The 13,800-nt window shown below is 55.5% G+C and overlaps 1 protein-coding gene across 2 annotated transcripts in view; it reads left to right on the top strand.

Annotated features, from left to right (window-relative positions):
• Nucleotides 1-13,800, top strand: part of ZFYVE28 (zinc finger FYVE-type containing 28) — a gene marked incomplete at both ends in the record, with an annotated part of 117,359 nt that overhangs the window by 43,084 nt on the left and 60,475 nt on the right. For both annotated transcript variants that reach the window (XM_082653702.1, XM_082653703.1), the window contains one exon: nucleotides 7,123-7,263. In XM_082653702.1, coding sequence (XP_082509828.1) covers nucleotides 7,123-7,263 — 141 coding nt within the window. The remainder of the gene's footprint in view (nucleotides 1-7,122; nucleotides 7,264-13,800) is intronic.

Genomic DNA, 13,800 nt, shown 5'->3' on the forward strand with positions numbered 1-13,800 from the left:
TGGGTGTCCACGTTCAGCCCCAGGCTGTGTTGGGGGAGTGGCCTCGGGCAGTGTCTGAGCTCACTGTGAGGTTGGGTTACCTCCACTCACCTGGGCTTCCTGAGTACCACTCGACTGGTGTGGTGTTTCAGTCCTTGCCTTGCTGTGCTAAGGAGGAGGTGCCCCTCCCACCAGAGAGGGACTTGCCCTCTCACAGGCACCCCTCCTGTGGAGTAGGGGGGAGCATTCCATTCTGTGTCTGGACCATGTGTGTCCACTTTTCCTCCCAGAATTCATTCCACAGCTGGCTCAGTGGAGGTTTTCTGGAGTGGAGGTGCCTCTCCAAGCCCCCTAGCCCAGACTCCAGCCCAGGCCCCGAGCTGGAGGGCTTGGGGAGGGCCTCCCCTGGCCCACTGGGAACCAAGCCCATAGCCAGCGCTGCGCCATTTTTGAGCCTGAGTCTGGAGAAGTGCTTCCCACCAGCCAGGCCTGGCGCTGGCCACGTGGCCTCAGGTCGGGGCCAGGGTTCGGGGCTCTGAAGGGTCGGAGACTAGGGCTGGGCCTGCTCTGGGTGCTGGACTGTGGGCCAGGGCTGGCAGGCCGAGGGGCCAGGTCCACTTCTGCAGGCGGGCGGTTGAGCGGCCCAGACCCCCAAGTCCGCGCCGGCGCGTAAGCGTGGGCGCGCACGCACACACACACACACACACACACACCCCGCAGGTGCACACACAGGCAGTGGGTGGTTCAGCGCTCCCCGGCGAGCCCTGCAGAGGCGCCGGCGTCCTTACCCTCGTGCTCGCCTGCGTTTCTGGGGCTGCTGGTCCTCGGCCTAACACTGCGACCTCCCCGCCTTCAGGGGCAGCGGCCCCGAGGCCCAGCCTCGCTGCGCCCTCCTGGCCGTCGCGACTTGGTCCTGCCCTGTGAGATGTGGGGGGCCCCGCGTTTGAGGCCCCAGTCTCTTCCTCCTTCCCCTCCGCACGCTCGCTCTTCCGGGCTCACCTGGACACCTGCGCCCCAGGGCCCCTCCGCGTCGCGTACCCTGCCCTCTACCCCTTTCCGGTTCTCTGCACCCCGGCCCTTGCGCCCTTGCCCACCTCCCCGCCCTTCTCTGGGCGCCCCCTTCTGCCTGACTCGAAGGACCCAGGGGCCCGTGGGCAGCGGGCATGCGCGGTGGCTGCGCCTGTCCCCGACCTGGGACTCCGGGTGGAGGGGTTGCTCGCACCCTCGCTGTGGGTCACGCCTCCTCCTGGGGTTGAGGCCCCCGTGGGGCTCTGCCAGCAGGACGTCGGGGCGTGTTCAGCCGAGTTCCGGGACAGGGCGCTGGGGGTGGCAGCGATGCTCGCAGGAATGACGTGGTTCCTTAGCGTCTCATTTCTCACTTATCACGGTCAGTTGACTCCACCGCCGCGATGACCGCACCAGGTGCAGATCCCCCGGGCGCCGTGGGAGGTACCCCGTGTGCTTTAAGCCCACTTTGCAGGTGATAAACTGAGGCCGGTAAGGTACTGAGCGGGACTTGAACCTGGAGCCCACCCTGGACCCGTGTCCAGCACGCATCCTCTACATTCGGTGCCCACCTGGTTCCTCTTGCCCCCTGAGCCTCAGACTCTGCTCCCATGCTCTGGAGGGCCCTTGATTCCTCTAACCTAAATGGCTTGTTTTGTTATTATTACCACAGGGGTAAAATAGTTATTGATGCAACTCGAACGTAAAGCCATCAGCCTTTCCTGGGCAAGCACTTGGCAGTGTTCTGCGGCAAAGGGCTGCGCCCTTGAGGCAGCAGGGTTCACAGTGGCCTGGCTGGCCTCCGCACAGCTAAGGACAGGCCACCTGTGGTGCCAGGTCAGGCTGTAGGCACGTGTGGGGCCAGCTGACTGTCTGCTGGCACCTGCCCAGAGTGGGTGGGTCCCGGGGTTCGGCAGTGATGTGGTCTGCAGCCCAGGACAGGGCCAGCCTCCCGGGGGGAGGGATGCTCCCTGGGCATACAGACTCGACACGTGATGTCTGTGCAAGCTGACCCCCTGTGGGCCCGCGAGCCTGGACCCTGAGCCACAGAGCCTGAGGCCTGGTGGGACCTGCTGGCTCACCCTCCGGGCCACATGGTGCCAGCCGGGATGATGGCTCTGTGCTCTCTTGTCCCCATCACCCAGCAGGAGCCAGTAGGGAAACTGAGTCACAGGAAGAGGCCTTCCTCTGTCGGGGGGCCAAGTGACAGGTGAGACTGCTTACTGGGTGTGGGATACTGGGTGGATTTGTGGATCTCGCTCTCTGAGCCTGAGTTTTTCCTTCTGTAAATTGTTGGATTCGGGGAGTTAGATGACACACATTCAGCACTGGGTGGTTATCTTTGTGATTCAACTGCACCCAAACCCTGCCCACCCATTCCTACAACCACCAGGGATGGGCCCCCCTCTAGTCTCGGTAGGAAGCAGCTGGCTGCCCCAGGGGCTCCCTGATGGGGGGGTGCTGGGCAGCCTGAGCGAACCACGGGCATGGTGATGTGCCTCTGGTCGGTCCCGTACCTAGGCCTGAAGGCCACAGGGAGGGCAGGTACCCGAGTCCTGAGAGAGAGCAGGGGCCGGAGGGGCACCCAGTGGGAGCCCTGGTGGAGAAGCCTGGAGGGGGGAGGGGGCAGCTGAGTGGGGGTGGGGCGGGAGTCACCAGCCACCCGCCATCCACGGGCCAGATGGCAGGGCTGCCACCATGTGACTACAGGAGTGTGTGCCTATCTGGGGCGCCAGATCCGCTGATGGTGGCGGGCGGTGCCGCCGGGTCAGCGCTGGTGTACCGACGCACTCCTGTGGACAAGGCCGACCTTGGGGATATGGGTCATGGCCAGCCGGGCACTGCAGAACTCAGAGGGGACAGAAGCGTGGTGGAGAGTCGCGGGAGGGTCTGGGTGAGTGTTTGGAGGAAGCGAGGGGTCCCAGCCCTGGTGACCAGTGGTCAGTGGGTTTCCTTGGCAGTCTAGCGTGGCCTGGTTAGCTTCTCCCGCGCCCAGGGCCTGAGGATCAGCGGGTGGTCGGATGCACAGCACGGGGAGCAGCCAGGTTCGGAGTGTGTGTGACCTGAGGCTTTTCGCTGGTTTCTCTGCGATGCTCTTGGATTTGGGTGTGGAGTGGGGAGTCCGAGGCTTCACGGGAAAACTGGTCCAAGCGAGGCCCAGGGCCTGGGCTGGGCTCTTAGGCCCCCAGCCCTCACGCCTGAGCTCCCCGCGCTCTGTCCAGCTGAAAGGCCCACCTGGGGGCCCAGCGAGATCCGCAGGGCTCTCTTCTGCTGAGTGTCAGGGCGGTGGGGGTCCTGTGGGGTAGTGCGTCTCGGGAACCAGCGTTTGGAGCCTGGGCCGTGTCCTGGGACAGCTGCTGGGGGGCTGCTGGCGGGGCAGGGGGCCGGGACTCTGCGCAACCGGGGCTGCACTCCATCGCTGAGCTTGCGAGGCGGGTGTGAGGGGCTGGTCCTTTCTGACCTGGCCGTGCTGCCTGTCCTGCCATCTGTCCCGCCCACCTGTCCCACCATCTGCCTTCTCTTCTTGTTCCCGTCCTGGAGCTTGGCTGTGACTGTGCTGCTGCCCCGCAGTGACAAGGCATCCTTCTAAGGTTCTTCCGCTGCAGTGTTTACTTCCTATTTGGGAAGCGAGAGGCGTGAGAGAGCTCCTGCCCTGGTCACTCTCACCTCCTCCTCTCTCCCACGTGGGCTCCTGGGTATCCTTAGAGTGAGACCTGGGCTGGCTGCCAGCCCTGCCGTGTCCACTGATGTGACCTTGGCCATTAGTCTTCTTCATCACTGGGCCACCTCACAGAGGGGTCTGGGCGTACCCGCTGAGGCACAAGCAGTGCTCCGCACCGGGCTAGGGACACTCGTGGTTCATGCCACATTCTGCCGCAGCCCAGCTGGCCAGCCTCACAAAGGCTGGGTCCCTCCAGCATTGTCACACGCCTGGCTCAGACGGGCTCCTGAGGGCGGGGCCTGAGCTCACACCCACCTGCATCCTGTATCCCACATCTGCATTCACATCTGCATCCCGCATCCCCATCCTGCATCGCAGAACAGGTGTTTGAATGAATGGATAATTTCATCAGCTTAACAAAATTAGTTCTGAGTTAGTCAGCGTTTGCACTTTGGACTGATTCAGTACTGCTGTGTTTTGGGGTGTTTGAGGCTTCTTTGGGGCTGCTTGTTCACTACTCTTCTAACCTCCTAAGCTAAATGCTACCTTCATTAATTTTATTTTTGTCTTGTAACACTGGAATCTGTCATTGCTATGAATTTATTGTGAGAGAATATTGACATCGTGTGCCAAAAAAGACATTCCTGCTGGGCTGTATTTTATTCTCTTATAGTTTTTATTTCAAAACTGGGTGAGTACTTCTTCGTATTTATATCAATTGATTTTCTCTGCTGTGGACATTTTACTTAGGGACATTTAAAAGTCTAATTTAGGGGCTTCCCTGGCGGTCCAGTGGTTAAGACTCTGCGCTCCCAGTGCAGGGGGCCCGGGTTTGATCCCTGGTCAGGGAACTGGATCCCACGTGCCGCGACTAAGAGCCCGCACATCGCCACGAAGATCCTGCATGCCGCAGCTAAGACCTGGTGCTGCCAAATAAATAAATAAATATAAAATAAATAAATAAAAGTCTAATTTATAATTCGATTTTAAATGTTGTTGAACGAGGCTTCCTGATTCAAACCAAAGAGAGAGAGTTCCTGTTCCGAATCTTTACCTTCCTCCAGTCGGCAGGCCTTCGAGTTGGCCTGAGGGTGACCCTGCCCTGCTGGACCGATTTAGTCCTGAGTGATGAGCCGGCTGGAGACTGCTGTGTTTGCTTCATTCTCTGCATACTTAGAAATGGAAATGTAGCACCAAAATTTTCTTTTGGATTCTGTTAATCAGCACAGATTGAGTTTTGTAAGTTGTGTTCATTCATTTCCTGGACTTCTGCCCGGAGGTTCTGTCTCCCTAGCGTCTGGGGTGTCCGGGTGAGGATGGCGGCCGCACTCGGTTAAGATTCTCCTGCTGCTCCTTGGCATCCCCGGGAGACACAGGGAACTTTGGATTCTTCTTTGGAAATGCCAGTCCTGAGGGGGCTGGAAAGCTGTCTCGGAATATCACTTAAAATTTAAAAATCAAAAAAAAATTTAAAAATCACACAGATCTTTTGTGTCTCAACAAAATAAAGATAATTGTTAGGTTAAAAATTTTTTTTTATTCTCTAGCTTCTGCTGTGTGTGTGTGTGCTCAGCTCTCTTTTTGCTAATGGTCGACACATTCGTAGGTGTGCTGTTAAGGTCTTTGATTTACTGAAAACAAAGCAAGGTGAGCCCAAAGGGTTTGTCTCTGTGCATCGATTCCAAGGTGGCAGATTCCACCACGCCCACCCCGTGCCCTTCGCAGGGAGAGCGGGAGGCTGTTCGTGGTCACGGAGACGTTTAGCCCACGCAAGGCTTGTGGGGGTTGGCTGGGGTCCTCCAGGACTGGGTGCTGTTGTCTTCTTCCCTGGCCTCTCCCCGGGCAGGCAGGCCCTTTCCAGTTCTCCACAAGCCCCACTGCTCCCTTTTGTCTTCTCCCCCATGTAGGTGTCTGCCAGGCCCTGAAGACACGAGATTGAACCCTGGTTGGGGGGTCAGAGGGCAAGGGTGTCTCTCCCTCCTCCTAGCTTCTGAAACTAAGAGGAGGCTCCAGGGTGGGAAGTGGGTCCAAATGGGCCTTAATGGAGGGATGTGGGTCGGGGTCGGGGGAGCTTGACTCAGGGTGGCAGGGACAGTGGGTGAGGGCACCATTCAGAGTCAGCTGGCTCCCCACCTCCCAGACCCTCTCCTTCCGTCTTTCCTTCCGGTCAGCACAACAGGAAAGGGGCAAAAATACACTGCCAGCCCCTGACCCCAACCTGGTTCCTGTCTCATCACAGAGGGGTCACTGGTGGCCCTCCTGGGCGTGAGTCAGCTGAGCCCATGGCGGGGGCCAGGGTCTGGACCTGCCCCATTCCTGGCCATGTCCCCAGCCCTGCATCCTTGGCAGTGGGTGCGCAGGTGCCCTTGCTGGGTGTGTGCAAGGATCGGTGAATCCCCGCCACTCTCCTGTGGAAAAGTCCCAGGGAGGTCTCCCATTGGCCCTGCCTGGGTCACATGTCTGCCTCCTGGGCCAATCACTGAAGCCCCCCTCTCCCCTGCCTGAGGTCGGCTCAGCCTACCTGAGGGGCTTACTCACCACACCAGGGGTTTGGGCCAGCATCCCGAGTGACCCAGAGTCAGGCACTAATGAATGACCAAGTCCCCTGAGTGGAGGAAAGAACCACCCTGGGACGGGCCACGTAGGGGGAGGGGGCGGAATACGGGCTCCATCGAGCAGAGAGCTGAGAGAAATTACAAAAATAAGTTACCTTATGTTCAACAAAATGTAGGGTGTAAAGACAGCCATGTGCTGATTCTTAGGTAGAAGAAGGAGGGAACCGAGGGTTGATTGGGTGTCTTTCCTTCTCTTCTGTCTTTCTCTGTCCCATCCTGGAGCGCACCTTTCATAAAAACATGTTTGAGGGCTTTGCAACCCTTCCCGTGTGCTTGTCCTAATCCTGGAGACTCAGATCCAAGGGGACAGCCCTTGGCACCTCGGCTGGAGGGAGCACAGCGCCGAGGCCTGGGGTGGGCGTGAGCGTGTGGACAGGACAGCACGTGGCCGGCGGGGCTGGAGCTGGGGACAGACCTGGGCGGTCACGTGGCCGGCAGGACGGGCGGAGGCGCACGGAGCTGGGCCTTCGCTCCAAGGGTGGGGTTACGCCTGAAGACCCAGAATCAGAAGAATGCCCCGTGCCTTTCGTGGGAGGTGAGCCTCTGAGAGAAGCGTTTCCCCCCACAAAGCCCCGCACCTCCTGGGTCGTGGAAACTGGGCTGAGCGCTGGGAGGAGGCTGGGGAGCGGGCCGCGCCCTTCCTTCAGCGGCCGCCTTCATCACTTCAGTTTAGTTTAGGACTAAAACTCCTTTCTGAGCGCTGATTCCACCGTCCCGCGCCCCGGCCCTCCCCAGCCCTCGTCTGGGGTGCTTCTCCCCGCCTCCGGGGCCTCAGGGGAGGCGGCGGGGTGACGGGCCCCGCCCACGGTGGGGACAAGGCCACGCCCCCCCGGGCGGCGCTCACCCCCTCTCTCCCCGCAGCGGTCGGACCCGCAGCTGCTGGCGCAGTTCTACCACGCGGACGAGGAGCTGAGCCAGGTGGCGGCCGAGCTGGACAGTCTGGACGGGCGGAAGGACCCCCAGCGCTGCACGCTGCTCGTCAGCCAGTTCCGCTCCTGCCAGGTGAGCGGCGGGACGGAGGGGAAGGAGGGCGGGCCAGGGGAGCCGTCTCAGGGAGGGAAACCGGACCGGAGTGGGGCGGGGGGGGACATCCCGGGGACAAGAGCAGGTTGGAAGGGGCGGGTTCGCGGGACACCCTCGGAGAGGAACGTGGGAGGACGAGGAGCCGGCACGGGGAAGGGGACGACGGCCCGCGGGGCCGCCGCAGAGCTGGCAGGGTGGCGACCTCCTGCTGTAGGGTTCAGCTGGTCCTGGACACCATGCTGGGAATTCCTCTCGGTTCCCTGAACCCGGGAGGCTTCACCAGCACAAGAGCACGTGGATGAAGCAAGTTTTGTCAAGTGACCGTCTGGGTCGTTCACCAAGTTCCAGAACCTTCTCCGTGTATTCAGCCCACCAGTCTGAGTCTCCACCGGGGAGGTGAGGGCTGTGCGTCCTAGATCACAGGGGTGGGTCTGGGGAAGCAAATGTCCCATCGTGTGTTTCAAGCATCAAGGGTTCTTACAGCATCCTTGAGGGGGCGGGAAGAGTACACCCCATCCCATTCCCATCTCTCAGGAGGGTCCAGGGACCAAGGGGACAGGAGGGTCTCCCGACTGGCTGGTTTGTCGATGCCCTGCTTCCCCACCGGAGGATGTCCTTCCTGTGCCCTCAGCTCGCCCACCGCTGGCAGCGAGGAGGCCTCTCTCTGCCCCTCCCCCCACCACAGGGTGGGGCTCCCTGCAGGGGGCTGTGTTTACTCCCAAGGCCGCTTATGCCCGCTCACTGGCTATTGTAACTGCATGTTACACAGAGTGACCGAGTGGGGTGAAACTCGGCTTGTGCCTTGCAGAGCCTCGTTAGGGAAAATCAGAGGTGGGGACGGCCCTGGGGGTGGATGCGTGTGAGGCCGCTTTAAAAAGGTCGAGAAACGAAGCATAAAAATCAGCCAAAGTAGTTCACGCTCACATAGCGACACGAGCATCTTTCACTTCTCACTGCTCTCTGAAGACCCGTGTCGGGGTCCCCAAAGCCACGCTGGGCTTCCAGCAGGAGGACACGCAGGGCTCACGTATACTCAGGGCTCTGATCCATCGCAGTGAAGGGCTGGGAAGCAGAACCACCGAAGGGAGAGGGCCTGGGGGCGAGGTCCAGAGGAAACAGGCGCTAGCTTCCAGAACCCCGTCCCGTGGAGTCACGCGGGCTGCGTTCCACCCCCAGCGACACGCTGTCCCCAGGGAAGCTCGTCAGAGGCTCAGAACCGGGGCTCTCATTGCGGGCCCGCAGGCTCCGCAGGCCCCTCTGCCGGGCACACACCGAACTCCAGCCCCGGGGAGGGGGGAAGGGTGTCAGCACAGACACAGCAGGGGAGGCCCAGGGAGCCCCCCATCCCGACACCCCAGCTCCCGGACGCCAGCCCAGGGCCAGCCCCACACACAGGCCTCGCAGAGGGCGGCAGCCAGGCCCGCTGGGAGGACTCCTCTCCCCACAGACGCGTGGCTGAAAGTTATGGCTGAGGCATCCTGGGTGCTGGCTCTGTACTCAGCTGCCCGCCCCAGGAAGACGGACTTAGAAGAGGCGCCAAAGTGAGCCTCCCTGTGTGTACCGTGACTTTATAAAGGCTTGTCACTGTCCCATTTGTTTCACTGGCCGGTTACTGGGGCTCCTTGTCTTGTCAGGGACTTGCACTACAGTGAATTTCTACAAAGCTCAGCTATTTAGGTTGGAAAGTCACTTTTATTTCTAACATCTCTCTTGAAACAGGTACTTTTTTTTTTTTTGGCTGTGCTGATCGGCTTGTGGGATCTCAGTTCCCCAACCAGGGATTGAATCAGGGTCATGGCAGTGAAAGCCCAGAATCCTAACCACTAGACCACCGGGGAACTCCCCGAAACAGGCATTTTGCCATTTCTAATTTTCATTGACCTTCATGATGCTGCCAGTTCATTTGTTCATTCATTCCTTCATTCCTTCATTCAACAGTGCTCACCTGCAGAGGTGCCCCTGGGCAGAGGGTGGATGATGTCATAGGAGGTGACATCCTATGTGACATAGGATGATGTCACAGGCAGGCGCAGGGGAGGTGGGCATTTGGCAGGCCGTTGTGGTCAGGGAGGGGCTTCGACAAAGGCTGAGAGCATGGGGTGATGTGTGTGATCCCAGCACGAGAACCGAGATAACATGCAGGTCTGACGGATGCGGCTGGCTGCAGCCCACTCTGCCGGGTCACTTGCTGGCCTTGATTTTAGAGCACGGTTGCCCTGGGGAGGTCACCCAACTCCAGATTTAGCTGGTCCCCCATCCCCTGAAGTTCCCAGCACCTGTGAGTCAGTTCTAGAGGATGTGGATGCCCCTGCCAAGTACCCAGAGGTCATGAATTTCTCGGCCCTGGGTAGTGGCTCAGCCCCCTGTCGGGGGCACCTCAGGCCTCCCAGGTCCCATCAGACCAGGTGGACACTCAGCTGAGCAGGGGGCATCTGTGTAGAGCACGCCTGGCAACGCCAGCCTGGCCCGGCTCTGCTTCCCGGGGGCCCCTGCGGGTCCTCACGTTGGTCTCAGTGCCGCTCAGGTCATACCTTCTGTCTGGGGTCAGCCGGACAGGCTGGTTGGGTGTGGTGTTTTGAACCTTCTGACCCGAAATGGAGTCTTCTAGCTAAGTCTCCAGCCTGACCAGGCACGCAGCAGAGGCCCAGTGAACCGCAGCTTCTCCCGTGTGGCACTGTGGAGGGTGAGGCAGGTGCATTGCGGTTCAGCCTCGCTGGGCTGACTCTCATCCCAGTTAGAAGGAATCTAAGTAATGTGCTTTTGCGTAAACTGAACTTCCTTCAGGAGAATTGTGGGCTAGGGCACACATGAGAGTGCAGGTGGTTTCTGATGACGTTTGCACGGGTTTTCGTTTTCCTTCTTGCTTCAGAAAATCATAGAGGATTTAAGAAATCATGCTGATGGCGCAGTAGGATGAAATGAATTCTGGATTGTTGTTATGCACTGAAGTGTGTCCCCCACCCCGCCCCCAATTCATGTGTTGGAGCCCTAACTCATAGCGCCTCAGGTGTGGCTGCATTTGGAGGTGGAGCCCTTAAAGAGCTGATTAAGGTAAAATGAGGTCACTGGGGTGGGCCCTGATCCAATCTGAGTGATGTCCTTACAAGAAGAGGCAGTTAGGACACAGACAGGCACAGAGGGACGACCACAAGAGGACACTAAATCCCTTATCAGACGATGACTTGCGAACATTTTCTCCCAGTCTGTGGAGTAGCTTGTCATTCTCCTAGCAGTTTTGCGAAGAGCCTAAGTTTCAAATTTTGATGCAGCCCAATTTACCTATTTTTTCCTTATATGGATCATCCTTTTGGTGTCATATCTAAGAAATCGTGGTCTAACCCAAGGTCATCAAATTTTCTCATTTTCTTTCAGAAAGAAACAAAGGTTTTTTATTTATTTATTTATTTGGCTGCATTGGGTCTGTTGCTGCGCGCGGGCTTTCTCTAGTTGCGGCAAGCAGTGGCTACTCTTCCTCGTGGTGCGCGGGCTTCTCACTGTGGTGGCTTCTCTTGTTGCGGAGCATGGGCTCTAGGCACATGGGCTTCAGTAGTTGTGAGGTTTTATATTTAGGTCTCTCATCCATGTTGACCTAACTTGAGTATATGGTGTGAGCTTTCAACCAACATTCATATTTTTTTTTTGCAAATGAATTTTCAATTGTTCCAGCATCATTTGTTGAAAGACCATCCTTTCTCACTGAAAAGACTGTCCTTTTTGTACTAAATTGTTCTTGCACCTTTGTTGAAAGTCATTTGTCCATATCTGTGTGGGTCTATTTCTGGGTCCTCTAGTCTGTTCCGCTGATCTGTCCTAAGGCCAGTACCACACTGTCATAATTATGGTAGGTTTAAAGTAAGTTGTAAAATCAGAGGGCGTCAGATCTCCAACTTTGTTCTTCTGTTTCAAAGTTGTTGTGGCTGTTCTAGGTTCCTTGCATTTCCATATAAAACTTAAAAACAGCTTGTAGATGTCTACAAAAAAGTCTGAGTTTTTGATTGGGGTCACATTTAATCTATAGATCAATTTTGGGAAAAGCATTGAGTTTTTCACCCTTCAGTGTGATGTTAGCTATCGTAGGGTTTTCATAGATGCTCTTTTTCAGGGTGAGGAAGTTGCCATCTATTCACAGCTTGCTGAGAGTTTTATCAGGAATGGATGGATGTTGGATTTTTTTCAAATGCTCTGTGTCTGTTGAGGTTATCGTGTGTTTTCCTTTCCTCTTAGTTTGTTGATATGGTAAATTACATTTAGATTTTATTAACTATTTTTATTACTGTCCACCCCATCACCCACAGCAACAGCAGCAGTAACAGCAGCTGATCCGGGAGGGACAGATGGGATCAGCCCCTGTAAGGTTCCTACTGTATGTGTGAGGTGGTCTCGAACTCTTTGAAAGTAGTCTTATGTCTTTATGTCATACGTGTTTGTCTTACATGTGTTTAGACTCACACTATATTGTCAGTGTTTTTGTTTAAACAGTCAAATGTTTTGCAAAGAAAATTCAACAATAATAAAGGCTCTTGCATTTTTCCCGTGCGGTCGCCCTTTCTGGTCTCTCTGTTCCTTCGTGAAGATCTCAGTTTCCATCTGGTGTCTTTTCCCTGTTGCATGAAAGACTTCCTTTAGCATTTTTTGTAGTGCGAGTCTGCTGGTCATGCATTCTTATCTTGCCATCAATTTGGAAAGCTATTTTTGCTGGGTTTAGAATCCTAAGTTATCATTTTCCCCTCAGTACTTGAAAGATGTTCTTCCACTCTTCTCACTTGCATTGTTTCCAGTGAGAACGCTAATGTCATCTTACCTTTGTTCCTTGTATGTACAATTTTTTCTCTTGCTACTTGTGAGATTTTCTCTTTTTATTAGTTTTCATCAATTTGATTATGCTGTGACTTTGTATCGCTTTCTTTGTGTTTCCTGTGCTTAGGGTTCATTGAACTTCTTGGATCTGTGAGTTTATAGTTGTCATTAAATTTGGGGAAAAAATTAGTCACTATTCCTTCACATATTTTTTTGTTTCAGTTCTCCTCCTCTTGGGTCTTGAATTATACATATTTTGACATATTGAGGTTGTCCTAGAACTCATTGATGGTCTCTTCTATTATTATTATTGGTATTTTCTCTCTGATAAATTTGGGAAGTTTCAATTGCTGTGTCTCCAAGTTTATTGTTCTTTTTTTCTGACCTGTCTAATCTGAGGTTAATCCCATCCGGTGTATTTTTGTTTTCACCTCAGATACTGTAAGTTTTGTCTCTGGATGTTTGAGACCTTTTTGTTTCTTCATTGATTCTACGTAACTTTCTGAACACACACAAGTCAGTTATGACAGCTGCCTTCATCCCCTGTTCTATCGCCTCTGTCAGGTCTGGGTTGGTTTCGATGGGTTGCTTTTTCTTTTCATCGTGTGTCATATTTTCCTAATTCTTTGCAAGCCTGGTAATTTTTTAGATAATTTTTTAAAAATTATTTATTTATTTTTGGCTGCGTTGGGTCTTTGTTGCTGCACACGGGCTTTCTCTAGTTGCAGCGAGCGGGGGCTACTCTTCATTGCGGTGCGCAGGCTTCTCGTCATGGTGGCTTCTCTTTGTTGCGGAGCACGGGCTCTAGGAGCGCGGGCTTCAGTAGTTGCAGTGCACAGGCTTCAGTCATTGTGGCTTGCGGGCTCTAGAGCGCAGGCTCAGTAGTTGTGGTGCAGGGGCTTAGTTGCTGTGTGGCATATGGGATCTTCCCGGACCAGGGCTCGAACCCGTGTCCCCTGCATTGGCAGGCGGATTCTTAACCACGTGCCACCAGGGAAGCCCAAGCCTGGTAATTTTTTAATTGGATGCCCAACCTTGGGAATTTTACCTTGCTGAGAGCTGAATATTTTTTTCCATAAACTTTTTTGAGCTTTGTTCTGTGATACAGTTTGGTTACTTAGAAATGGTTTGATCCTTTTGCATCCTGTTTCTTTAAGGTGTTAGGCAGGATCAGAGCTGTGTTTAGTCTGGGGCTAAGAATAGTCCGCTACTGAGGCGAGACACTTTCGGTATCTACCCAATGCCCTGTGAACCGTGAACTTCTCTACTCTTCGGCCCTGTGCCCAGCTGAATGAATACTCAGGGGCCTCCCCAGAGGCTGTCTCCCTGGGCAGCTCAATTATGTCTGCTACTCTGTCCTCTGGATTCTGGCTGCCTTGGTCTCCCCGGGCTCTCAGCTCTGTCTCTTCAACTAGGGAGTTTGCTGGGTCCCACGTGGGTACCTTCTGTCTGTGCCACGACCTGAAAATTCCCTCCAGGCAGTGAACTGGGCAGTCATAGCTCCCACCTCATTTGTTTCTCTTCTCTCTGGGATCACTTATTGCCTGACGTCCAGTGTCTGGACAACCCCTGTCTCATTTGCTTCCATTATTGTTGTTTGAAGAGGTAAATTTCATGCATGTTGCCCCACCTTGGGTGGAATCAGACGCCCCAGTAAACGTCGTTGAGGGACACTGTGTGTTCAGCACTGCTCTATCACTGGGGACCCATCAGTGCAGG

This window comes from Grampus griseus (assembly GCF_964374135.1).
Source record: "Grampus griseus genome assembly, chromosome: 4".
Taxonomy (NCBI): domain Eukaryota; kingdom Metazoa; phylum Chordata; class Mammalia; order Artiodactyla; family Delphinidae; genus Grampus; species Grampus griseus.